Raw genomic sequence first — 27,874 nt, 5'->3', positions numbered from 1 at the left:
TTTTTTAAAAGCTAACCTTGTTGTAGGTCATCTGGTTTCCATTTTTCAGGTGAACTATCTGCTGTATTTCTTTGCTGTAGAAAAAAAATTATGATGACTTTGAAGTCCCTCTTTTAAAGTTCTTTTAGAGTCACTTTACATATCCAAAGAAAAGCATTTCTAAATACTAAGACACTGGGTTTTTACTCATTAGACTGGACTCCTAATGACTGTTGACTATTCCAAAAAATTGGTATATCTGCCCTCAGGAGTTTTGTCAGTACCAAAAACACTATGTTACATTTCTGTGTGATGTCCATGTAATCAAATATAAGAAAATGAGGACTGGTCTGAATACCTATATATGCCAAATAGTAGGTTAGGATTAAAAACAAGATGTAGAGTAAGGGCTACAGTTTAAATGAGCTATTACCTCCATTTTATAGATGAGAAGCCTCAGACTCAGTGGTATTAATTTTCCCAAGTTCCTATATCTAGTAAGTGACAAATAGGTCTAACTGCAAACATTGAACTCCTTTCCCTATATCTTGGTCTCCAGATTCAAAGTGAAGGAATGAGGCAGAGCCAGCCAAGTAACACATTCCAAAGACAACCAAGTTGTGTCAAAGAAGAGAACACGTAAACATGTCAGGCAAAAATTATCTAAAGGAGAGAAGAGTCCAAAAAAGGGAGAAACGGTTGGTTAGGGGAAAAAAAATAAATGACAAGCCAGGTGAAGTGGCTTCTACCTGTCTGCACCCTGGCAGACACAGTTCAGAATCTTGTACCCAGCATTCCATACTCACGACAGGCTCAGACTGGTCATTTAAGGGGACAGTTATTGGGCATTGGTCATCTCTGGCACTCATTAACTCTGCCAGCTTGGTGGATTCTTCTTTCTGGTCTATACACAGAGAACAGAGCGTTAAAAGTGGGAACAGTAACCATACACCATGGTGAACGCATTCTCTAATTGCTCTCCCTGGGACCCCACACTGTAGGCATACCGCCATCTATTGGTAAGAGCCGGTAGTTACATTCTGCATTAAACTTCCGAATCCAAAATTTATGGGGACTTTGAGAAATGGCTTTGAAATTAACTCCTAATAGATACAGGATCTGTGCAGGCCAGCTTTGTGGGTAGCCACAGCCATGACTCATTTTTTCCTCCTTTGTCATTTCCATTTGATCCACAAGACAATGTATTGGGTATTGGGTAGGGAAAAGGATTCAAGGTGGCTAGCAGCTTTGTTCTCTGTAGGTACAATGGTATACTAATTACTCTCCCACGCCACAGGCTTGCAGTGATCTCTTCCAAGTAAGGTTTTATCATTGTTTTTAAAAGGAATTCAGAGTAAGAAATTTTATTTCCCAATATACCTGTCTCTCTTTCAAGGGTGCTAGGAATGTCAAGGTCTTCTTTCTCAAATTTACCAGAAAGTTCTGAGGAGCTTCTCATCTGATCAGGCAACATCTGAAATGCAAGCCAAAATCCACATGACCTTTAAAAGAGGAGTAAACTGAGAATTTTTGTTAAGGAAAACTTAAGGCTCAGAACACAACAAATATAAGTTAGAAAAGAAGTTAATCTTATTGCCAACTGTAAATGATAAACCCAAATTTAGAAAGCCCCTCTCTATATGGTTAATTTTAAACATATAAAACCCTTCATCAGAGGAAATGGGGGTGTGGTGGGAGGGTCTGCTTCCTCATCTGGGAGGAGAAACTACTACTTTGTCTGTGAATGAGTTCCTTTCTTACTTCTAGACTTGATAATTCTTTGTCCCTTTCTCTCCAAGGTTTGTTCTTGAATTCATTCTCCCATAAAGCCGAGTTGGAGGTCCTCCCTCTTGAGGTCTCAGCCAATCTAGCATCAGTGTTAGTCCAATTCATATATGACATGATATAGGAAGTATTTTTTTTCATTAAGTGATTGATTCTACTCTATTTCTCATCCCATCCATGAAATGGTCTTTTCATGCAGTGATGATTTGGAAACTCTGCTACAGAGCACTTAATAGACTATAACATGTTTTCATATACAGCTCAGTGCCAAAAGGAAATGGGCCCTAGGCTTCCTCCCTCAGTTCTCTGATCTCTTAATTCAACCTCCTAATGGCCACTCCCACAGTATCTTAGGTCTTTTTATCACAAATATCTTTGCTCTGCCTACCATCTATGATAAAGGCGTGTGTGTGTGTGTGTGTGTGTGTGTGTGTTTTAAGGATTTAAATTTTTTTAGATTTTATTTATCAGAGAGACAAAGAGCCCACACAAGCAGGGTATATGATGTCAGGCAGGGGGAGAAGCAGACTCCCTGCTGAGCAGGGAGCCTGATGAGGAACTTGATCCCAGGATCCTGGGATCATGACCCAAGCCAAAGGGAGAAGCTTAACCACCTGAGCCATGCAGGCATTCCCAAGGCATTGTGCTCTTGCATATAAAGAGGATACATTATTATTAGTGATATGGAGGCCAAAGCATTCTAGAAGAGTAGCAGACCATTTCACCTGAAGACCAGGAGACAGAATTTCAGAAAAAACTCCTTAAGAGATGCTATTTCTAGTGATTCCCTTCAGTTCTCAAGGATCGGAGGAAGAGAAGGAAATGCTAAGAAGCCCACAGCAAGTATCCTCAAAACTTCAGGAAGAATGTGGCGAGGTAGGGAGGTTTTCCTAGAAAATTTTCAATGGTTCACAATAAATGGTTTAAAGCATTTTGAGGCAGAAAGGGGCTTTGTGTCTGACCTAAGGCAATAATCTATGGGAAGAACTGGGATTAGAACCCAGATTCTCAACTCTGATTACATGATATTCCAAAGATCAAGCTATCTGCTTGAGCAAATGTTCACATCAAAACCCAACAAGCCAGGTAGAGACAGGAAAGAAACATACGAAAACATTTTCAAATAATCAAGAACTAAATCTGCCACCTGTCTGTCTTCTCCTAAAGCTTCAACGGAAGCTTGTGATATGTCGAATTGTGAATCAAAGTGGATTTCTATTTTCATCACTTCTTTGCTGTCAATATTAATAGGTTTCTTCAGGCAAATAATGAAGATCTTCCTATTTTCAGTTTCTAACAACAACAACAAAAAAGAAAGTATGCATATGCATATCAACATACTAAAAAATTAGATTCTATAACGATAACTGCACTGGAATATTTGTCAATTGTTCAGATTTTCTGCAGTAAGATAAGAAATTGTATTAAATAAAGTTACTTTGAAATTACTTTTGTTAGATGCACCGTTGTGTGTGTGTTTACACATACAAATATACACAATAGGACCGTGTGGTTGATCTTGTAAAGACAGGAAGTAACTTACCTTAACAGCAGAACCTTGGAAATGGTTTTGACGTCTATAGAATTTGATCTGATTTGTAAGGAGCCTTTTTTTTAAATACAAAGCTTTCACCTATAGCAGATATTTTACTCCCCAATATATTAAACACAACATTCTCATTCTCATTCTCTCCGATGTCCTTCATTTCTAAAAATTCAAAATAAAAATCACCATTCCCCATACACAAAAATGGAATCATCCTCCTTCATTTCAACAGACTCTACTTAAGGAGGAGGCTCCTGTGTGCCCAGAGGGACCTGTGTCTCCAACGACAACCGTCTCCTTGAGGGCCTCCTACCAGGACACCTGCTCTCTACCGACAAATAGTAATTGGTTTCAGGAAACAGTTTCGACCAAAATTCATGAGGAGTTCAACAATGAGCCACAGTAACTATAAGCTGCGTCCCAAGCTGCAGGAGAGAAAAGCATAAACTGCCTGAAAGAACAGGCAAAATGAAGGGTCACGCAATGAGGAGAATGAAGAGAAGAAGAAAGAATGAGACATGGGTCTGGACCTGTGGCCCCTACACACCGGAAACATGGCTAGTGCAAACTGGTGTGCTAGAAGCATAAAACATATCACCAGTTTGTGATGACTTCACACACAAAAAAGAGCAGGCAGAAGATCTCACTTGTTACAGCGATTATGTGTTAAAATGCTAATATTTAGGATATAGTGGGTGAATTTTTTTTTGAAATATAGTGTGTTGAAATCAATCTACTTTTGGCCTTTTTAATAGGCTACTATAAGATTTTAAATATGTCTGACTCAATGGCACCACACACCCCGCCCCTGCATTCTCCCCTGGGCCTGCTCACTCCAATAGGCCTGTGGCTGAAGCGCATCCAAGGACGTATCACAAGCCCAGCAGTGTGCAAGTAACTCCAACAGGAGCCACCACCACCCTAAAGTAACTCCTGCTCTAGGTAGAGGGAAAGATGACCACATATACCAGTCTCACGGTGGGCCCGAGCCATGGGGGCAGGAGAGACAGGCATCTAGTCTGACTGCAAGGCCCCTACAACCAATGAAGTCTTCTCAGGATACAACACAGGGAAAAAGCCTTGCAATTTGGTACTATGTCATGTCCCAGACCCCTGGTCTGACTCAATTTAAACCCAAGGCAGCCCCAGATGGACCCACTAAAAACCCAGGGACTAAACTCTGCCACAACAGGCAAAGAGCCACTGCAGACAACTGGACTGAACACGAATGTGGCTTAGCCACAATAGGACACGTGCAACAAATAAGGGGGATATTCATGAAGTGTCAGATTCTAGTGAACAGATTCTAGTGAACAGGGGACATTGCACTGCAGGGCAGTACAGGACCTCTTCTTCATAATGCCCCTACTTCCAAAAGCAGGAGGCATAGCAGACTTTCAAAACACATAGAAAGAGACAGACAAAATGAGAGGAATAGGTCTCATAAGAATGAACAAAATTATAGCAAGAGCTAAATGAAATAGATAATATTCCTGATAGAATATTTAAAGTAATGGCCAGAAAGATACTCCCTGGTTTTGAGAAAAGAGTGGGAGACCTTCAGTGAGACCATCAACAAAGAGACAAAACAAAGAATCAGAGATGAAAGACCTCGGTAACTGAAATTAAAAATACACGAGATGGAATAAACAGACTAAAAGGAGAATAGGTCAACGACCTGGAGAACAGAGTAATAGAAAGCAATCAAGTGGAATAGGAGAAAAATAAAGTGAAAATAGACTAAGGAAACACAGCAATACTACCAAGTGTAACATTCACATTATAAGAATCCCAGAAGAGAAAAGAGGACAGAAACCTATATGAAGAAATAGTAGCTGAAAATTTCCCTCATCTGGGAAAGGAAACATACCCAGATCCAAGAGGCATAGAGTCACCAACAAAAATCAACCCAGTGAGGTCCACAACAAGATACACAGTTAAAATGGCAAAAAGTAGTATAAAGAGAATTTTTAAAGCAGCAAGAGAAGACAGTTACAAACAAAGGAAACCCCATAAGACTATCAGCTGATTTTTCAGCAGAAACTTTGAATATATCATTAACTCCCTCTGGCTCCCTCAAAATGCTAAAAGAAAAATCCTGGGTCGCCTGGGTGGCTCAGTCATTAAGCATTAAGTGACTGCCTTCAGCTCAGGGCATGATCCCAGGGTCCTGGGATAGAACCCTGCATGGGGCTCCCTGCTCCACAGAAAGCCTGCCTCTCCCTCGCTCATTCCCCTGCTTGTGTTTCCTCTCTCGCTGTGCTTCTGTCAAATAAATAAGATCTTAAAAAAAGAAAGAAAGAAAGAAAGAAAGACATTGATCAAAAAAAAAAAAAAAAAAAAAAGAAAAATCTTGCAACCAGGAACACTCTATCCAGCAAGCCTGTTATTTAGAATAGAAGGAGAGATAACGAATTTCCCAGAAACAAAAGTTAAAGGAATTCATGACAACTAAACCAGCCTTACAAGAAATGTTAAGGACACTGAGTGGAACTGGAAGACCATAAGAGTAAGAGAAGCAAGAAATAGAAAAGCAGTAAAACTTGGTACATCTATAAAAATCAGTCAAGGGATTCATAAAATAAGAGGATGTTAGTATGACACCATCTACCTAAAACATGGGGCGGGGAGGCGGGTAGAGGAGTAAAGAATGGATTCAAACTTAAGCGACCATTGCCCAAGTATAGATTATTATATGTATAAGAGGTTATAAACCCAATGGTAACCACAAATCGAAAACCAATAACGGATTTATAAAGAATAAAGAGAAAGGAATCCAAGCATAGGACTCCAAAAAGCCAGCAAACAGTAAAGAGCAAAAAGGGAACAAAGAACTAAATAACTACAAAACAAGTAACAAAATGGCAATAAGTACATACTTCTCAGTAAATCTTTGAATGTAAATGGACTAAACACTCCAATCAAAAGATGGTGACAGAACAGATTAAAAAAGCAAGACCCATCTATATGCCGCCGACTCTCATTTCAGACCTAAAGACACAGGCAGATTAAAAGTGAAGGGATGGAAAATTATTGGTCATGCAAATGGATGTGAAAAGAAAGCTGAGGTAACAATATTTCTATCAGACCAAATAGACCTGAAAACAGTTGTGCTCTGTCCACACTCTGTCTTGACCTCCTCGTGTGGCCCCTGGAAGTGCACTGGGTACTTCCCTCCAAGATCTGAGGAATGAGGTTATGAATGCACATTGTTGAGAAAAGATGGTGGCGGAATGATTAGGAGGACTGTAGGCTTATCTCATCCCACAAACATGACTAGATCACTATCAAATCATCCTGAATACCCCAAAAGTTGCTCTGAGGATGGACAGAACAAATGCCACAACTAAAGGGAGAAAAGAGGCCACACTGAAGTAGGAAGTATGGATCTCGGGTGCTGTGGAGGGGAGGGAGCTGGTCTCAATGAAAGGCAAGGGAGTACCCAGGAGAACACACAAGGAGAACATTTCTCCAAAGTCATTGGCTTGGAAAACAAGAAGGGCTGAATTTTGTGAGGTCTGGCAACCAGCAGGGCTTAAAAAGTCTGGAGTTTTAAAGGTCACTGGTCTTGGGGGGGTTAGAACCTAGAGGGCATGTACCGCTTCTGGAGAGGAGGCAGGAAAACCACCTGGGAGCAGGCTCAGTCACTTAGGCATCATCCAACTCGTTGTTTCAGCTCAGGTCATGATCTCACAGTGGCAAGAGAGCCCCACGTCATGCTCCATGTGCAGCATGGAGTCAGCCTGAGATGCTTTCCCTGTTCTGGTTATAAGTACCTGCTCTCCTTCTCCCAACTTTTTAATTGCGGCATAAAACATTCTCCATGTTAACCACTCTAAAATATATAGTTCAGTAGCATTAAGTATATTCACATTGTTGTACCACAGATCTCTGGAATTGTGTCTTGCAGATCTAAAACTCTATCCGTTAAACAGCAGCTCCCCATTTCCTTCTCCCCACAGCCCCTACTCAACTTCCTGTCTCTATCACTTTGAGAAATACCCATAAATGGAATGATAGGATATTTGTTTTGATTAGCCTATTCACGTAGCGTAATGTTCTGAAGGTTCATCCTTATTGTAGCACGTGCCAGACTTTCCTTTTAAAGCTGGATCATATTCCATCCTTATTCCATTCCTTATTCACCATTAGACGGACATTTGGGTCACTTCCACCTCTCGGCGATTGAATAATATTGCCACAAGCATCGGTATGTCCATCTGTTTTCAAGTCTGCTATCTAGAAGTGAAATTGCTGCTTCACATGGTGATTCTGTTTTGAAGTTTCTGAGTACCTATAACTATTTTTACAATTAAAAAAAAAACTCAGGAAAATAATTGAATCCTAAAGTCACAAAGTGAAGGAGTCCTCAACCGTGTACCCTTGCATCCTGGCCCTGAGCAGTGTTCCTTCCATCATGCTATGCCATCTCCCTCCTACCTCAAAGAACAAAGTCTGCTCTAGAATCAGAACTAAATGTGGGGTGGTTTAGAATTATCTTACCTATTATGCTGAAATTAACCACCGCTTCCTTCAAAAGTCTTACTGAGTCCCATAGAGCACTCTGGAAAAAAATAAGTTACGTTCATGAGCACATAACGTATTTGCATATAAACAATCTCTAAGCACTTGGTTTAAGTAGGAATTAAACATGGTTACCTTACTATTGTCTATATAAAAAGTGACACTCTGACTTCCGAGGTTGAAGTCAATCCAAAATTTCTCTAGTTTTTCATCATCTGGTTTTCTCATCTGTAAGATGTAATTTCATTGTGAATTGTGTACATATCCTATTAAAGGGTCAGAGGGAAATTAGTCCACTAAAAACAACTTCTGCTTTTCTTGGAAAAATACTACTTTAATACTGTAGGAGGTCTTTATTGCCTTATTTCTGCAAAGCAGGAGGAAGGTCTTAACTTCATATAACTAAGGTATTTCTGGAAGAAAAAAAGAACCACCACTATCCTTAGCTTAACATTTAAAAGATGTTTAAATGTGTCAGAGGACTCTATTCACATATTTTCCCCCTAAGAAAATCATGAGAAAATAGTCCTATATTGAAACAAAAACAATCCATACTGCCTAGAGATGGAAACTTTCAGGAGGTATTATCAAATATAAGTGATTATTTGCCATCTACCTTACTATATCCATTAGAGTAGAGCTAAGACTTGAAGATTTCAAATTACCTTCACTTTAATTGATTGTAAAATAAATAGATGCTCATAGGAAAAAAGCTTTAAACCATATTGTGTTTCTAGAAACAGTCAAGGTCTCCTTCTCTGCCCTTCAACTTCCCATGGGTACCTCCAGAGAAACATTAACAATGCCTTTGTTTCCTCCCAGATGTTTTCTAGACATATCAGAAAGTATATGAAGAGTTTTGTATCTTAAAAATGGAAAAAAAAATAGACCACTTGCTTTTCTGAAAATTATATTTCTTGGACAACTTCCCATCATATGTGCTTACTTCTTTGAATGAAGATTTTAACCTACAATGTATGTTATGGGAAGCCAGTTTGAGGGCCATGTTGAAGCTGATGGGAATTTAGAAGTGGGAAAAAAAAAAATCCACCACCAAGCAGATACTGGAAACTTCTGATAATCAGAAGGAAAAAAATAAAGATGCAGAAACCAATCAGGCTACTAAAATCAGTCCTAGGGAGAAGAAACTTGTGGTATAGTCAGGAGTTCTTTAACTCCTGACTATAACTCAGCCACAGAGGCCAAGAAACAGCCTCTAAATGCAAAGCAAAGAAACGGTTGATTAGGACATTTTGATGACAAGGTCCAGGAAACCTCAGCTGAGTCAAGGTTCATAGGTCTTTGAAGAATTTATTCCCTGTGAAGATGCTGTAGGTGGACCTTGTTCATTTAGAAACCGAAGAAGGTGGTAAAAAGAAAGTGCTCACCCTTAGACTGTCAAGTACAAGATAGACGTATCTTGTGAAAAGAGAGCCCCCAATTTCTGTGGATAAGGTGGGGAGCATCAAATGGAAAGAATCGAGGGAATTGTTCTTTTCCTTACAATACAGGCATAACTAATGGTATCCACTAGTAGGGCAAAATAATGCCAGATTCCTGTAATAGATCTCATGAACACACTACCAACCCTAAAATTCCTGTATCTGGCATTAACAATAGAACCCTTAAACTTATTAGTAATGCATCCCAGTTAGAGTGGGAGAGAAGACAGGCGAAGAAAGGCTTCAGAATGGAGCCCTCTAAAAGAAGTAAGCTTCCTTTTCTAAAAAGCCTTTCTTTTAGGGAGAGCAGTTTGGCCTAAGTATGTATACCTAACTTAGGGTCTATGAGACCCATATATACCACTTTCACAGCCCCCAGAGATGAACATACCTCATTCCCATCAGCAAAAGCAGCAATACACGGAAATGAATAGACCCTGCAAAACATTTCACAACGTAAAAAATATAATATGGGTGGATACCCAGCACAACCTACACATGTTCTATAACAAGCATTTTTATCTAGGGTATGTGATTAAATCTCTCTGCACAAAGTATGGAAGAGGGTCTCAAACCTACAAATGGATACTACTCTGGGTAGATTTCCAGTCTCCATCTGGCTAGTGTACAAGTCCGGTTTACCGGTCTACCAGCCAGGCTTACAAATACTCTATCTCTGACTAGTTGCTGGGCAAGATTCCAATGAAAGGAGTGAACTTAGCAAATTCTCATCAAGAACACTTTGTAATAAACCTATCTCTACTGACTTCAAATCTTCAAAAAAAAAATCATTTCATAAAATCTCCTAGGGAGCATATTAAATATATTCCAAAGCATAAGTAAATATTCTAAAAAAAACAAAACTGATAGAGGTAATTTTTAAACACATACAAACGAATCACTACGGAGAATGGATCTAATCTCCTGATGTTTCTATTCAATAGATAATCTAGTAGTGATAAGTTATGTATCTTCTATTCTCTCCTGAAATAGAACAGATCCTAGATTTCTAATACTAGATATTTTCAAAATAAAACTAGTCATTAAAATGACACCCAGAGGTGGCTCAGTGGGTTGAAGCCTCTGCCTTCAGCTCAGGTCGTGATCCCAGGGTCCTGGGATCGAGCCCCGCATCAGGCTCTCTGCTCGGCGGGGAGCCTGCTTCCCCTCCTTCTCTCTCTGCCTGCCTCTCTGCCTGCTTGTGATCTCTGTCTGTCAAATAAATAAATAAAAATCTTTAAAATGACACCCAGAGACATACTTACCTTCTCTCATCACCAAGCCGGTTATTTAGGTAATTGAGAAACCGTCTACTATCCTTCAAAGAAATAATGCAAACTTTAAGAGAAAGTATTTACTATTTTTTACCAGCATGTAGAAGCTAGGGTTTGCTTCTGAATTCCCAGGATCCAGTAACATCACAAGGTTCCACCAAGATTCATTATTACAGGTTAATTAAAACAATGCTCTATGTTAGAGAGGGGACTTCAGACCCAAATTCTGGAAGGAACCCCCAGCCCGGAGATTTTCAGCTGAGGAATGCTTTAAGTTTCCAAAGGTTATGTGCACTGTTACATTTCACTGGGTGGAGGGGAAAAGAAATACATTTAACTAGTGACCTAGATTACAGTTTATATGCTAACCCGTTGGGGATCTATCTTGTTAACATCTACCCAGAATGAGTCAACCACAAACCCGGAAGTTTATACATTTCGGGTTTACTCTGGGAGCATTATCCATTGCCAATCTTCATCATGAAGACTTCTCTACCCCATTCCTTCTTGGTTTCTCTTCTCACACAGGTTCTGAGAAAAAGGATTATTTTTAGAGAGTTCTCCCACCCAGAAGCCAGTAAGAAGGTAAATTTGTTGCCTCCAAAATACTAAAGCTGAACAGACACCGACCCAGGCTTTTGTCCCTTGCTTACAATCCACATCTTTATGCAGCACTAAATAGACAGCAGCAATGTAAGCCTTGACCTAAAAGTAGTTCCATTAAGAAGACAACGGCTCTATGGGGGAAAGGATTTGAGGAATGTTACTTTTGACTTATTTTCGTGGAATTTCCTTGACCACGGGGAATGACGAAGAGGATAAAGGGAACTAACTTCTGAGTCTACAACATCCCAGGCACACTGGTTTCTCTCATTCCGTTCTCACAGCTTTAAGGTGGGTTTTATTCCTATCTCACAGATAATGGCACTGAGGCTTTGTAAGTCAACTACCTTACCGAAGTGCGTATTATCACGTAAGCCACGGAGGTAGACTCAAACCTGAGGCTTATAGTCCTTCCATTTCCATCCAAATCAATACTGGTTAAACAACTACTACCTATCAGGCAGTGGGCTCAAAGTTAATATTTTAAGTATATTTAGAACTTCAGATTTAATAAAATTCTAATTGCATAGTGGGTTTTTTTGTTTGTTTGTGTTTTTACACCAGAGAAGCTTGGTTCAACACGAGCATGGTTATTAAGAATTTTACCTTTTCCTAAAGGACCGAACCTTCATTTTAAGAACTTTTAGAAAGAAGAAAAACATTTTAGCTATTTTAGGATGAAGGTGAATATGCAGCAAACTACAAGCTATTTTTGTGCTATTTGGGGGTACAATCACCATGAGCCCAGATTGCATGGAGAACACTGGAAATCATTATTCCTCTAAAATAGAGAGGCCTGATAGTTCAAAACACAACTACCCATAATACTCTGCAACTAGAGCACCCCATGCCAATATCAACCTCCCCTCATCGCCCCAGCTGCTCTGTACAAGGCTGAAACGCACATTTTCTCTAGCTCTCCTACCATCTGAGATTCACTGAAATTTGCTCCCCTCCATGACATTTTCTTGGGCTGGGTCCATCATATTCACATCACCTATCTCCAGTCCAAATTACCTTAAAAAAAAAAAAAAATCTGGGGGCGCCTGGGTGGCTCAGTGGGTTAAAGCCTCTGCCTTTGGCTCAGGTCATGATCCCAGGGTCCTGGGATCAAGCCCTACATCGGACTCTGCTCAGCGGGGAGCCTGCTTCCTCCTGCCTGCCTCTCTGCCTGTCAACTTGTGATCTCTATCTGTCAAATAAATAGATAAAATGTTAAAAAAAAAATTTAAAAAAAAAATCTGTATGCCCATATTTGGTGCACAGATATTCTGCTCCGGCCTCAGATCATTTCACATAAGTGAAAACAGGAAGGTTAGGAACGGCTCCTTGTTTGCTTGATCATTTCTTAATTTAAGAAAATTTCGTCCCCCGAGCCCAATGTTGCAGAGAACACTGAGGATGTGTAATAAGTATTGGGTAAGTGGACTTCTGATGACCAGGAATCTCACCGTCTCAAATTCTCGATCCTTAATTTCTTTGAAAGCTTCAGCAAGGACATCATCTTCAAACCACTCATGAACAAGCTCAGCCCTTGATTTTTTCAAGGTCAGTCTACACAATGCTTCAGAAAGTGCAACCTGCTGGTCATAATCTAGAGATTAAAAAATGGTAGTTTATTCTGAGGTGGGCATAAAGCAAGAAAAAAAAAAAAGCAGTTCTACAGATTAACACTTGTTCTAAGAAATTCTGTCTTTGAAGACTGGCATTGTATGTTACAGTTACAGGCAGTAATATGTATCCTAAAGCACCATTACTTAAATTCAGTATTTAACATTAGCAGAAAATCCAAACAGGCCAGCATATAACAATTAAAACATTTCTACATTTTATGTTTTATATTAAAACACACATCAAAACAGCCCCAACAGTCTTAATATTACTACAAAAATAAAATCAGAATAAATTGTGATACTTCATGACTGATAAAACATAACATGTTTAAATTAAGTAATTTTAAGGATAAAAAACAAGCTGCAGCCAGATATGTACAACAGGAGGACATTTATAGAATGCTTTTAAAATTTGCAAAGCAATGTATGAAGCAATGAATCACTAAATTCTCCTCCTGAAACCATGATACTGTATGTTAACTAAAATTTAAATAAAAATTAGAAAAAATAGTGTATGTGGTTTATGAATACATAGAAGTAGAAGAACATACTTTTGATTGAAAAAACAAATCCAAGGCAAGGATTACCTCTACCAGTGGGGAGGAGAATGGGATCAGGGACATGTACAGCAGAGGTTTTACATGTAACTGGTTTATTTTACTAAAAAAAACAAAAAACAAAAACAAAAGACCAAAAAAACCAAGACCATGTAAATGTGGCAAAATGTGAGAATTTGACTAAGCTGGTTGGTGAGGAAATGAGTATTCATGAATTCTTTATGGCTTTCAGCATGCTAAAACTTTTCATAAGTTAGAAGTGAAGTGTTCTTCCTATTTTCAGCTTGACCATAATTTTTACCCATAATTCTAAGATGCTTACAAACCCCCAGTTGTCCAATATGTAATACTCTAATATTTAAAATTCTAAACAATTCTTACCACCCACAGTCAAGATTGTCCTTGCAAGGTCTTTCCTGAAACATTTAGATAAATAACATTTTACTGAAGTGTACATAAAACTTTACTCTATTGGCATTAAAACTTAAAACCAAGATGCAGGGGTGCCTGGGTGGCTTAGTATTTGGGCATCTGCCTTCTGCTCAGGTCATGATCCCAGAGTCCTGGGATAGAGCTGCCCCCGCCCCTGGCCCCCCACCTGTCAGTCTCTGCTCGGTGGGAAGCCTGCTTGTCCCTCTCCCATTCACCCTGCTTCCATGTCTCTCGCTGTCAGATATCTTAAAGAAACAGTTGGATTTTCACTGACAAACATTTGAAAAAATAAAAATACACCCAAGATGTATATTTTTTAAAATACAGAGAGAGCACATGCATGAACAAAGGGGAGGGGCAGAGGGAGAAGCAATTTCCCCTCTGAGCTGGGAGCACAGCAGGGGACTTGATCCAGGCCCCTGGGATCATGACCTGAGCCAAAGGCAGATGCTTGACTGAGCCCCCCCAGACCCACCCACCAAGATGTGTATTTTTGAAATTGTTTCAAACGCAGCATCAGAATTTCTTAAACGTCAAGAATACATCTTGACATATATTTCTTAAATGTCAAGAAAAGTTAATGACTTAAAAGCATTTTTTTTTTTTTAAAGAGGCTAGAGTTCTTATACATTCAGAGGCAGTATTGCTCCTTCTGTAAAGGGAATTCAATTGGAGGATGTCTGAAGATCATCGAATGCTAAGATTCTGGAATTTTATCGTCATGTCACCAACTTGCATGAATATATTTTTTGAATAAATCTTTTTAAAAACATAGTTGACTCCTGAAAAAATTCTACAGTAGGTGCTGTGAGTCCTTCCAGTGAGCTCTTGAACAGCTTTTAAAAACTGATAATTTTATCATTATAATGTAATAACTTCACCATATTACATCCATCAACAGACTCCCACATTATACAACACTTTCAGTTAAATGCTAACAAGTATGATACTGGTCTTTCAACGTCTCAAATAACTCCCATTTTAAAAAATAGGTTGGCCAAGAAATCTTGTAGTTCAATTTCTCATAAACGGATTGCTTTGTCACTATTAAAAAGAAACTTTGCCTTAAAATAGTACTACTACTTTGTGCTTGCAGACTTTACATCTAACTTTAAGTCTAGAACATTCCAGACTTTCTAGGATACACAAAAAGGCAGGACCATAGGGTTAGTTTGAAAATTTATGAGAAAACATCAGAACAGTTATCTCCAATTCTAAATATAACATTAAGTAATGATTAATTTAATCTAGTTAGATATTTTTTAGGAAATATTCAGTAGAAAAACTGCATCCTGCAAACACTAGTTAAGTGAACAAACATGAAAGCAGTGGGCTCCACTGCTCCCCATCACTTCATTCAGGCCTATAGTATGACAGACGTGGTTGCCCTTCCTCTCTTCTGTCATGGCTGCAGGTCACATGAATGACGGCATACCACAATATGTCAATGATGCTGGTTAGTGGCTAGCACGGTTACACATTTAGGTTCAAATTTTAGAACAGGGTGCTGGTTTTGCTTTTCATGGCCACACATTACCATCTTACTCCTAAATTTCAATGTCCCAAGAACTACATAATCATAACTAGGCCATCGAAAAAACAAAAACAAAAAACCACTGATTTTTTCCATTTTTGAAAAAGAAATACAAATGCCAATGGCATAGCTAAAAGTTGGTGGCTTTTGAGCATTTGCTACTAAGTGACATGGTCATCACTTTCAATGGATTGCTTCATTCAACCTGTATAGTAACTATCAAGGTTTACGGTTGGCTCCATTTTACAGGTGAGCAAAGGGAGGTGGCAAAACCAGATCTGAGTCTGGTCCAGAGTCTATACTCTTAACAATCTCCTAGGAGTCACTAATTTAACTCACATTCACAGAGGGAAAAAAATAACCTATAGCCCAAGAAAGCATCTCAGCTCACAAAGCTGACAAACATACTATCAAAGAAGAATTTAGCAAAGAATTTAGCTTTTTCCCCTTGGTCCTCCATCACTGTTAGCTCAGAGCCTGTGCATAGCAGGTGCACAAAGCATTTACTGAAGAGAGCAATGAAGGCATCAGGTCTAAGGAGAACAGAGACAGAGGCAGCACAACCAGAGAGCTTTTACCCTTCCATCATCCCATAATCAAGTACAAGGTCACTTACATAAGGCGACTCGGGCCTTCCAACAAAGGGAGTCGTCTTCGCTCTTCCTGAGGCACGTCATGCAAAAGGGAGTTCAAAGTTTTCAAAGCCTGGAGACAGGGCAAGTATTTACAGGGAAGAAACATGGAGGCCGATTGAACAACCCTCTTGAAGGCCTTTAGAGCAACGGTTAGCAGATTTGTTATGTGCAACTCACCTCCTGTTGAATCAAATGACTTACAGTCTTTTCTGTCACCAGAAATCCTAAGGTAAATATGAAGGAGTCCACAATCTGCATTTTCCCTGAAAGCATCATTTTAGAAAAATCAAATGGATGTGAAGAAGAACAAGGAAATGACTCAAAATGGGAAGACGCAAAGACTGGAAGTGTCAGGAGAGCAGGGAACATTTTAGAACTTGAAACAGTCTGGGCAATAAGACAGGCATAAAAACACACCTGCAGTGCTTAGACCTTCATTGAGGACAGGAGCAGCATAAATAAAGTGTGGCTGTGTGTGATTACAAGCAAAGCTACTTTGTCTCAAGCAAAGCTACTTTTTTTTTTTTTTTAAATCCAGACTGAGGGACAGATATACCAAGGATAGCTACTGCAGTTTTGTTGTTTCTTCCATTGTATATTTCTCCCAAAATTAACATTTTAAAGGTCTTATGCTAACAAAAGCAGGGTTTGAACAAAGTATTGACCTTTATTAAACAGCATAACTGTAGAAACTTCAGTTATTTAAGTCAGTACAAAGTAAAAAGAAATGGGTATGTGATTATCCTATTATTTATATATCACATCAATATTAGCAATATTAATAATGAATTAGTTAATAGTATTTATGCTAATACTATTAGTATTATCAATATTAGTTACTATATATTGATTATATATATTAATTATCCTGCTTATTAAACTATGATTTCATTTATGCACATTAAGATATAAAATTACAGTACACTTATGAAAAGTGAAAACATTCGTGGTAAGATCATAACATTACTTTCATAGGTTCAAAGGTGCAATTTTGATATACAGATTTTTGTCACATGTCATATACTCACTCCCCGTAGAACTCATGAGATTGTATGAGCCCCAAACCAGAAAAATAGAAGTTAAAAAAAGAATCATCTTCTATCAAAAAAAGCCAGATTGATACTGCTGGATGATCTCTGGAAATCAGAAGTTTGGCTAGGAGCTGTGCCAACGACTTGCCTGACCGTTTAAAACTTGAAGATTTCAAAACAGCCCAGATGGACAGCAGAGGATCCTAAAAACATTTATGTACCTGTTAATTAGCAACTATCAGGTGTTCTGTCTTTTCATTTACATAGTAAAGAAAACAGAGCCTTAGAAAAGGCAAAGAGGAACACTGCCATTAGATAGCAGAAAAGGGACTTTTTAAAAAGCGCTAACTTCCAGAAATGAAGATTTAAGAAGCACGTGACTGATCACAAAAAACTTAGGAGAACATGAATTCCAAGAAAGAGTTTCCACCCTCAAAGAGCCAGCATAATAACGGTCTGAGACACGGCATAAGAGTAACAGTTTCAAAAGTATCTGGGGCATACACTGAAGAGATTGATTTACTAATCTCAGAGTATGTGGTAGAGGGGCAGGCGTCTTTAGGAGACTTCTCTAAATACAAAAACGCTGGTGGCACCATTTTTCTTCCTGTCCGTCAGCTTACATAGCTGGACATTTACTAGTGCCAGCAGTGACACTCTCCTCCAGTCTTGCTAGAACCACATGCCCCACCCCCAGTGTTCCCTTAGAGACCTGCCCCATCCAACCCACCTGCCTTAGAAGCCATCCTTACAAAATGGCTCCCACCCCACCACACAAAGCAAGGTGTCCCAGTGGGAAAAGAGCACCACTCCAAAGAGACTACTGCCCTGTAGAGATGGAGGAAATAATCCCACACGCCAGTTTGCCCACAATTCTAGCAGCCAAGCCTTTTCACTGATCACACAGGGAGAAAGCCCTGCCATTAGGTAAGCTTGCAACAAAGAGGCTGATTGCACATACCTAGTCTGACTGCCAATCCCATCCACCATTGAAAGCCTCTGAGCCACAGGGAGAAAGGCTGGTCATCTGATACATTCACACAGAAAGGCTAATTCCAGACAAGCAGACCGACTGCTGACCCTGTCCACCTACCAGCCCGCAGAGGCCTTACACAGGCCCCTCAATGCTGTGTGGATCAAACCCTGCCCAGTGGGAGGCAAAGTGGGTCTATGGAGCTGACTGGGCTGAAAACACAGCTAGACTCAACAGTAAGGTATATGCAGCCCACATAGGAGATACCCCAGCTTGTGTGGTTCTGATGACCAGAGGGCATGGCACTACAGGGAACCACTAAACTTCTATACAAGGCAACTACTTTCTAGCCTAGAAGACAAAGCTATCCCTCCTTAACATATAGAAAAAGACAGAATGAGGAAACAAGAATATGTCCCAAATGAAAGAACAGGACAAAAATCACAGCACAAGAGCTAAAAGAAATGGAGATAACTAATATGATAGGGAATTCAAAGTAATGGCCATAGAAATACTCACTGGACTTGAGAAGAGTGAGAATGAGAACAACAAAGATAAAAAATATGAAACAAATCAGTCAGATGAAGAACTCAAGAACTGGAACAAAGCAACAAAAACAAAACTAGAGGGAATCAACAGTATATTAGAGGAGACAAAAGAACAATTCACTGATCTGGAAGACAGGGTAATGGAAAAGAACCACGCTGAACAGCAAAAAGTGAAAAATGAGAATAGGTTAAGGGAATTCAGCAACATCAACCACAGTAACATTTGCATTGTAAGGATCCCAGAAGGAGATAAGAAAATGGGCAGAAAATTTGAAGAAGTAACTGAAAAATTGCCTAAACTGGAGAAGGAAACAGACAAACAGATCCAGGAAGCACAGAGAAATCCTAACAAGGTAAACCCAAAGAGGTCCACACCAAGACACATAAATACTAAAAATGACAAAAAGGAGTCAGGATTTTAAAAGCAGCAGAGGAAAACCATTACATTTAAGGGAGACCTCACAACGCGATCAGCTTATTTTTCAGCAGAAACGTTGTGAGCCAGAAGGTAATGGAATGATATATTCAAAGTGCTAATAGGAAAAAACCTACAACCAAGAGTATTCTATCTAACAAGGTTATCATTCAGAATAGAAGAGATAAAGTTTCACAAACAAAAGCTAGGAGTGTTCATTACCCTTAAACCAGTTTTACAAGAAAGGTTAAAGGGAATTCTTTGAGTGAAAAGGAAAGGCCATGACTAGAAAGTTATAAGAATTCACAGGTAAAAGCAATTATAATTATAGTGGATTCAATTATAAAGCCAGTTTGTTAACACACAGTAGTAGTACAATCTGCTATATATACAGGAACAGTCAAGGATAGACAAAATAAGACAATGCAAAATATATCATATACATAAAACATAGAAGGTGGAGGGGTGCCTGGGTGGCTCAGTGGGTTAAAGCCTCTGCCTTTGGCTCAGGTCATGATCCCAGGGTCCTGGGATCAAGCCCCATGTCGGACTCTCTGCTCAGCAGGGAGCCTGCTTCCTCCTCTCTGCCTGCCTCTCTGCCTACTTGTGATCCCCGTCAAATAAATAATATCTTTAAAAAAAAAAAAATGGAAGGTGGAGTAAAAATTTGGTGCTTTTAGGATGTGTTCAAACTTAAGTGGCTATCAACTTAATAAAAGCTGCTATGTACATACAAGATGACATATATACCTAATGGTAGCCTAAATAAGAAAGCCTCTAACTGACACATAAACAGAAGAAAAAGGAATGCAAGTGTAACCCGAAAGAAGGCCTTCAAACCACAGGGGAAATGTGCCTGGTTGGCTCATTTGGTTGAGCAACTGCCTTCGGTTTGGGTCGTGATCCTGGAGTCCTGGGATTGGGCCCCATGTCAGGCTCCCCGCTGGGCAGCAAGTCTGCTTCTCCCTCTAACCATCCTTTCTCTCATGCTCTCTCAAATAGATAAATAAAATCTTTAAAAACAAAAAACAAAAAACCCCAAAAACAAAAAACCACAGAAGAAACCAGGAGAAGATACATAACTAAAAAACTGGAAAACAATTAAAATGCCAACACATACCTATCAATAATTACTTTAAATGTAAATGGACTATTTCCATCACAGGGAAGATGGTGGGGTAAGAAAACCCTGAGGTGACCTCCTCGCACAGATATAAATTTAACACTCAACAGCATAAATAACCCAGAAAACAACCTGAAGACAGGCATAACAAACTCCACAAAGGTATAGAAGAGGCCATATTGGAGAGGATAAGAAGGGCGGAGAGGAAGTGGAGAGCAGAACTGACAGCAGCCATTCGTGGTGGGTGGGAGGGAGAAGCCCCAGAATTGAAGGGAGAAAAACAGACTATCACACCAAGGATTCCCACACAAAAAAGGTGAATTCCCACAACAGCAGGGTACACACAACGCATAGGGGATACCCCCCTAAAGCACCAAGTTCTAGCGAAGAGGGGACACTGCACTGCAGGATAATGTAGGGCCTTTCCTTCATAAGGCTGTTATTTTTTACAAGCAGAAGACATAGCTGACTTTCCAAACACACACACAGACATAAAATTAGACAAAATGAGACCTGAATGTTCCAAAGAACAGGAGAAGACCATGAAAAGAGACGTAAAGTGAATATAACTAATATGGCTGATAAATTCAAAGTAATGATCATAAAGATATACAACAGACTGAAGAGTAGAGGATATCAGAGAAACCATTAACAAAGATTAAACACACACACACACACACACACACACACACACAGAAATCACAAAATCATGAACCAGAGGGGTGCACCTGGGTGGCCCAGTTGGTTAAGTGTCTGCTTTTGGCTCAGGTCATGATCTCAGGTCCTGGGATCAAGCACTGCATCAGGCTCCATGCAGGGAGGCTTCTCCCTTTCCTGCTCGCTCGGCTTGTGAGCACTCTAAAAATCTTTAGAAAGTAAAAATAAAAGAACCAGAGCAGCTCCTGGATAGCACAGTTGGTTATGTCTGACTCTGTTTGGGCTCAGTTGTGATCTCAGGGTTGTGAGTTCAAGTCTTGTCTTGGGCTTTGTGCTCAGCATGGACTATGCTTGTGACAGTCTCTCCCTCTCCCTTTACCCCTCCCCCCACTGTGCACATGCTCATGCATACTCTAAAATAAATCTTAAAAGATAAAAGAACCAGAGATGAACACAATAAATAAGTTAAAAATATACTAGATTAAATAAATAGGTTAAAGAAAGGAAAGGAGTGAATTAACATGAAAGATGGTAATAATGGAGAGTAATCAAACTGAGGTGAAAAAAAAATTAGGCAAAATGAGAATTGACTTAGGAAGCTCAGTAACCCCATCACAATCACATTAAGGGATCTCAGAAGGAGATGAACAAAATGGGGGCAGAAAAATCTATTTGAAGAAGTAAGAGCTGAAAATTTTCCTAATCTGGGCAAGGAAACAGATGTCCATATCTAGGAGGCATAGAGAGCTCCCAACAGAAAATCAACCCAAGGAAGTCCACCCTAAGACATAGAAGTTAAAAATGGCAAAATACAGTGAGAGTTTTAGAAGCAGCAAAATAGTTATATATTTTGGGGGGGGGGGGGGACACAAGCCAATCTTTCAGCAGAAACCTTCTAGGCCTGCAGAGAATGGTATGATGTATTCAAAGTGCTGAAAGGAAGAAAATTTGTAACCAGGAGCTGGTTCTTTGAAAAAGATCAAGGAAATTGAAAAACCTCTAGCTAGACTCACAAACAGCAACACAACAGCAATAAAAATCCTTCCACACCCAAATAAAGTCAAGTGAAATAATCTATACCACAGAAATACAAACAAGAGATTATTAAAAAGAAGTGTATGCCAACAAACTGAACAACCTAGAAGAAATGGGTAATTCCCAGAAACATAACCTTCTAAAACTGCATCAGCAAGAAGGGGAAAATTTGAACAGACTGATTACTAGCAATGAAATTGGACCAGTGATCAAAAAATTCCCAACAAACAAAATTCCAGGACCAGATGGCTTCACAGGAGAAGCTACCAAACATTTGAAGAGTTAATACCAGGGTGCCGGGTTTCTGGATTTTAGCCCAGGTCATGAACTCAGGGTTGTGAGACTGAGCGTGGTGGTGGGCTTTGCATTTGGCATGAAGCCTGCTTAAGATTCTCTCCCCCAACCCTGCTGCCATCTTTCCTTCTCCTCCTCCTGTGCTCCCCCAACTCACATTTAAAAAGTTAGGGTGGGGCGAGAAGAGTTAATACCTATTCTTTTCACTCTGTTCTCAAAAGAAAAAAAAAAAATAGGGGTGCCTGGGTGGCTCAGTGGGTTAAAGCCTCTGCCTTCAGCTCAGGTCATGATCCCAGGGTCCTGGGATCGAGCCCCGCATCGGGCTCTCTGCTCAGCGGAGAGCCTGCTTCCTCCTCTGTCTCTGCCTGCCTCTCTGCCTACTTATGATCTCTGTCCAATAAATAGAATCTTTAAAATAAATAAATAGATAAATAAATAGGAAAATTCCAAGTTTATTCTATGGGGCCAACATTTCCCTGATCCCAAAACCAGATAAAGATACCACACACACCCACAAGAGTGAGCAAGCCAATTATCTCAACACAGACAAAAAGGTTTAAAAAAAAAAAAAATTAGCAAAGAGAAACCAAGAATATATTTAAAAAGAAAAAATCACTCAGCCTGATCAAGTGAAATTTATTCCTGGGATATAAGGGTACTTAGGGTCACAAATTAATGAAATATAAGAGAATAAGAACATTTTAATAAGCATACAACAAACATTTGACAAAGTATAATATCAGTTCATGGTAAAAACCCTCAAGTAGGTTTGGATGGAACACATTTCAACATAACTAAGGCCTTTTATGAAAAACCCATAGCTACCATAATTACTCAAAGAGGGAAACAAAGCTTTTCCCCTAAGGTCAGGAACAAGGCAAGGATGCCCACTCTCACCTTTTATTAACAATACTGGAAGTCCTAGCCCCAGCACTTAAAGAAATAAAAAGACATCCAAATTGGTAAGAATGAAGTAAAACACATTATTTGCAGATGACAGTACTCTATATAGAAAACCTAAAGACTCCACCAAAAAACTAGAACTGATAAAGGAATTCAGTAAAGTTGCAGGATATAAAAATTAATGTACAGAAATCCACTGCATTTCTATACACTAATAATGAAGCAACAAAGAAGAAACCTTAAGACAATCCCATGGGAAACTGCACCAAACAAAATACTTACGAATAAACTTAACTAGAGAGGTTACAAACTGTACTCTGAAAACTAAAAAAAAAACATTGAGGAAAGAAATTGAAGAGGGCACAAAAAGGAAGATAATCCATGCTCATGGATTGGAAGACTATTAAGACGTCCGTAGTACCCAAAGTAGTCTACGGATTTAATGCCATCCCTATCAAAATACCAACAGCATTTTTCTCAACTAGAACAATTCTAAAGTTTGTATTGAACCACATGAGATCACAAATAGCCAAAGCAATCTTGAAAAAGCTGTCTGTAGCACAATGCTAGTTTCCACATTATAATAAACAAAGAAGTATGGTACTGGCACAAAAACAGAGACATAGATCAATAGAACAGAAGAGAAAGTCTAGAAACAAACCCATGATTATATGGTTACTTAATCTTTGACAAAGCAGGAAAGACTATTCAATGGGAAAAAAGATAGTCTAGTCTTTTCAACACATGGTGCTGGGAAAACTGGGCAGCTATATGCTAAAGAATGAAACCAGATTATTTTCACCATACACAAAAATAAACTCAAAATGGATTCAAGACCTAAATTTGAGATCTAAAAGCCATAAAAACCCTAGACAAGAGCAGAGGTGTTAAGGTCTCTGACATCAGCCATATGTTTGTCTAGAAAGGTCTCCTGAGGCAAGGGAAACAAAAGCAAAAATAAACTGCTGGGACTTCATCAAAATAAAAAGCTTCCCTACAATGAAGGAAACAGCCAACGAAACTAGAAGATAACCTGCTGAATGGAAGAAGATATTTGCAAATGACATATCCAGTAAAGGGTTAGTATTCAAAATATGTAAAGAACTTATAGAGCCCAACACCAAAGAAATAACCTAATTGAGAAATGGGCAGAAGACATGAACAGGCATTTCTAAGTCAACATGCAGATGGCCAACTGACACATGAAAAGATGCTCACGTCACTCACCATGAAAAAATGCTCCACGTCACTCATGAGGAACGTACATGTCAAAACTGTAATGAGATATCACCTCATACCTGTCGGAATGGCTAAAATCAAAGAAACAAGCATTGGCGAGGATATGGAGAAAAAGGAACTCTCTCATACTGTTGGTGGGAACATAAGCTGGTGCAGCCACTGTGGAAGACGGTATGGAGGCTCCTCAGAAACTTCTATGAGCCAGTATTCACACTAGTGTGTATTGAGCCAAAGAATACAAAAACTCTAATTTGAAGGATGTACCCCTATGCTTACAGTAGATTTACAATAGCCACTTTATATGGAAACAGCCAAAGTGTCCACGGATAGATGAATGGATAAAAATGCGGCATGTGTATGTATGTGTATATATATGTATACACACAGAGAACAGATTGTTCAGCCGTAAGAATGAAGTTGTGCCATTTGCAACAATATCTAGAGAATAAAATGCTAAGCAAAACAGTCCAGCCGTAGAAAGACAAATACCATACGATCTCACCCCTATGTGGAATTTGACAAAGAAAAAAAAAAAAACCCACAAACCAAAAAAATAGACTCAACTACAGAGAACAAGCAGATGGTTATCAGAGGGGAGGTGGGCAAGCAGATGGGGGAAATAGGTGAAGGGGATTAAGAGTATACTTATGGTGAGCACTAATGTATGAAATCGTTAGATCACTATGTTGCACACCTGAAACTAATAAAACACTATGTTAGCTATATTGAAATTAAATTCTTTTAAGGGAAGAAGCTGAAAAATAAAAAACGAACACTCACAAATTTTCAGGGTACCAAAAAAAAAAAAAAAAGAAAATCAATATATAGAGATCTGTTATGTTTCTATATACTAATAATGAACTAGTAGAAAGACTAAGAAAATAATCCCATTTATAACTGCATTACAATATTTAGGAATAAGTTTAACCAAGGAGGTGATAGACCTGTACTTTGAGAACAGTAAGACATTAATAAAAAAAAAAACAAAACAAAAAAAACCACTGAAGATACAAATAAATGGATATGCCATGCTCATGGATTAGAAGAATATTGTTTAAATGTCCATACTACCCAAAGTAATCTGCAGGTTCATTGCAATTCCTAGCAATATACCAACGGTATTTTTCACAGAACCAGAACAAATAATCTTAAAAATTGTATGGAACCAAAAAAAGATACCAAATAACAAAGCAATCTGGGAAAATAGATGGAGGTATCGTGCTTCCAGATTTCAAGCCATATTACAAAGGTACAATAATCAAAGCAATATGCTACTAGTACAAAAATATATACCTAGAGCAACAGAACAGAACAGAACCCAGAGAAACTCCTACTCATCTAGTCAATCTACAACAAAGGAGACAGGTATACACAGGGTAGATGTCAGTGAGGATGTGGAGAAAAGGTAACACTTGTGCACGGTTGGTGTGAACGCAAACTGGTACAGCCCCTCTGGAGAACAGTATGGAGGTTCTTCAAAAAATTACACATGCCGTTTTGATGTAGTCATTTCACTCCTAGGTGTTCACTCAAAGAAAATGAAAACATTAATTTGAAAAGATATAGGCACCGCTATGTTTATAACAGCATTATTTGTAACAGCCAAGCGATGGGAGAAACTCAAGGGTCCATCAGTGGATGAATGGAAAAAGATATGGTAGATACTATGGACTGGAACTCAAACATACAAAGTGGAGATCTTGCCACTTACTACACAGATGGACCCGAGGGCATTAACGCTAAGTGAAACAGATCAGAAATACCACATGATTTCACTTCTATGGGGAATCCAGAAAATAAATGAACAACTACAAAACGGATTCTTAAATGCAAAGGGCAAAGGTGATTGCCCGAGGGGAGGTGGAGGGGGGGATGGGCAAAATGGAGGAAGAGGATCCAGAGTTACAAACTTCCTGTCACAAGTCAGATGAGAAGTGCAGCCATAGGAGTGCTAACAACACTGACTCCTTCTCTGGCCTTCCGACTCCGTGTCTCGTTTGTGTTCGCGCAGTGACCTGCCTCGGGGCTCCATGCTCCATGGAGAAGGGGTGTCCTGACTGGAATGCAGTCTCATTCTGACTGTCCCTTAAGTAAGGCCCAGAAGCGCCCACTGCAGAAAAGTAGTACAGATCCTCTGGTGCAAAGCTGGTACGGCTTGAGATAACTATCCTTGACCTGACCACCATGCCCCTTATGCTACACATGCTGGGGATTAAGGTCTGGACTTGGCAGCAAACAGCTGCCTAGCTCGGGGATCATTGGTCTGCCCCATCCCCCCCCCCACCCCTCATCAGTAAGTTATCCTGAATATAGCTGTGTAAACAGTACAGAAGGCTTGCTTCCTTCTTTGGTCTTAGAATGCCTTCTCAGAGAGTATAAACAATACTGCAATAATGTTGTAAGACGACAGAGCAGCCACACTCATCGTAGAGAGCATTAAGTCATGTACCTAATTGTCAGATCGCTATGTTGTACCCCCAAAACTCTAAGTCAACTGTACTTACGTTGAAACTTTTTTTTTTTTTAAACATTGACAGAGAGAGAACGTGCACAAGCGCATAAGCAGGGGTACCGGCAGAGAGGGAGGAAGCAGCAAACTCCCCGCTGAGCTGGGAGCCCCCATCCAGGACTCCATCCCAGGACCCTGGGATCATGACCTGAGCCAAAGACAAACACTTAACCAACTGAGCCCCCCAGGTGTCCTGCATTAAAAATATTTAATACAAAATAAAATGGACCTCAGGCAAATCAAGACATACTTTATTAAAAAATCTGTTACTTTATAACAAAATCTGTTACCATAGGACAACCCGGGGCAGGGGGTCAATAAAACCAAGTACTGAAACATGTTTTACTTTTATATGTTATTCAGATGAATATTTATACCAGAATATTCTAATAGTCAATTTAGTTATAAATATACTTACCTTTACTACTAGTCCTGGAAATAATCTAGAAAGAAAAAGTAAAGCTTGTATTATTTTGTAAACCATTATCAACTATAATATTAATTCATTAGACCTGATATTTCTCTAATAGGCAGGAGCAGACTTTCATTAGTAGGAAAAAGAAAGAAATCCTATCTGACCTTCAGTCACTATTAAAATCAGCTTATCTCCCTTAAATAGGTGAATAATGTATGCATGAAATCACTTCTTTTTTCTATAGCATTGGTTATATATGGTTTCTATTTCATGTATTTTAATAAAATAGGAGAGTATTGGCAAAACCCACATCTTAGAAAACAAGTTTTATAAATAACTTGAAGATTCCTGCCAATTACCAATGGTATCTGTCCTTGCTTCCTTACCAAGGATGTGTCAAAGAAGTCTTCTATAAGATCAGTCAGGGATGTGTCGGACGCTGACTCTGCCATGGTCAGAAATGCGGTTGTTTTTTCAAACCAGGAAACCATGTACACAAGAGAAGAAACAAAGATGGAACTTTCTGTGACTGTGTAACTACTGTCTATTCAATAAAGTTTCATAAATCTTTTACCAGACCAAAATAGTTTTAGAGACAGGTTTCTAGAACATTTCAGTTAGACCACTAAGGCCTCCATCTAGAACTCTCCAGAATCAAGTCCTACCGCTAGAGAGTTGTACTAGTAAGTTTTCAGATACCAGCAAGGGTTGGCCAGGATTGATGCCAAAAAGTCCTATATAGGGGCTGGTGATTAAAGATTAAGAGATAAATGAGCCTCCCCAACACAGCAGCAATTCTTGTCATCTG

General features: G+C 39.3%; 1 protein-coding gene across 1 annotated transcript in view; it reads right to left on the bottom strand.

Annotated features, from left to right (window-relative positions):
* Nucleotides 1–27,557, bottom strand: part of SYCP2L (synaptonemal complex protein 2 like) — a gene marked incomplete at both ends in the record, with an annotated part of 92,691 nt that extends 65,134 nt beyond the window's left edge. The window contains 14 exons of the mRNA XM_080805963.1: nucleotides 17–74; nucleotides 786–883; nucleotides 1,414–1,453; nucleotides 2,912–3,057; nucleotides 7,814–7,874; nucleotides 7,970–8,062; nucleotides 9,668–9,713; nucleotides 10,542–10,594; nucleotides 12,605–12,747; nucleotides 13,705–13,739; nucleotides 15,906–15,994; nucleotides 16,102–16,187; nucleotides 27,070–27,094; nucleotides 27,453–27,557. Of these exons, the coding sequence (XP_080662089.1) occupies nucleotides 17–74; nucleotides 786–883; nucleotides 1,414–1,453; nucleotides 2,912–3,057; nucleotides 7,814–7,874; nucleotides 7,970–8,062; nucleotides 9,668–9,713; nucleotides 10,542–10,594; nucleotides 12,605–12,747; nucleotides 13,705–13,739; nucleotides 15,906–15,994; nucleotides 16,102–16,187; nucleotides 27,070–27,094; nucleotides 27,453–27,557 (1,078 nt within the window). The remainder of the gene's footprint in view (nucleotides 1–16; nucleotides 75–785; nucleotides 884–1,413; nucleotides 1,454–2,911; nucleotides 3,058–7,813; nucleotides 7,875–7,969; nucleotides 8,063–9,667; nucleotides 9,714–10,541; nucleotides 10,595–12,604; nucleotides 12,748–13,704; nucleotides 13,740–15,905; nucleotides 15,995–16,101; nucleotides 16,188–27,069; nucleotides 27,095–27,452) is intronic.
* Between the last annotated feature and the right edge of the window lie 317 nt (nucleotides 27,558–27,874).

This window comes from Martes martes (assembly GCF_963455335.1).
Source record: "Martes martes genome assembly, chromosome: 6".
Taxonomy (NCBI): Eukaryota; Metazoa; Chordata; class Mammalia; order Carnivora; family Mustelidae; genus Martes; species Martes martes.
The sequence above is the reverse complement of the archived record's forward strand: the minus strand, read 5'-3'. Positions and strand labels throughout refer to the sequence as shown.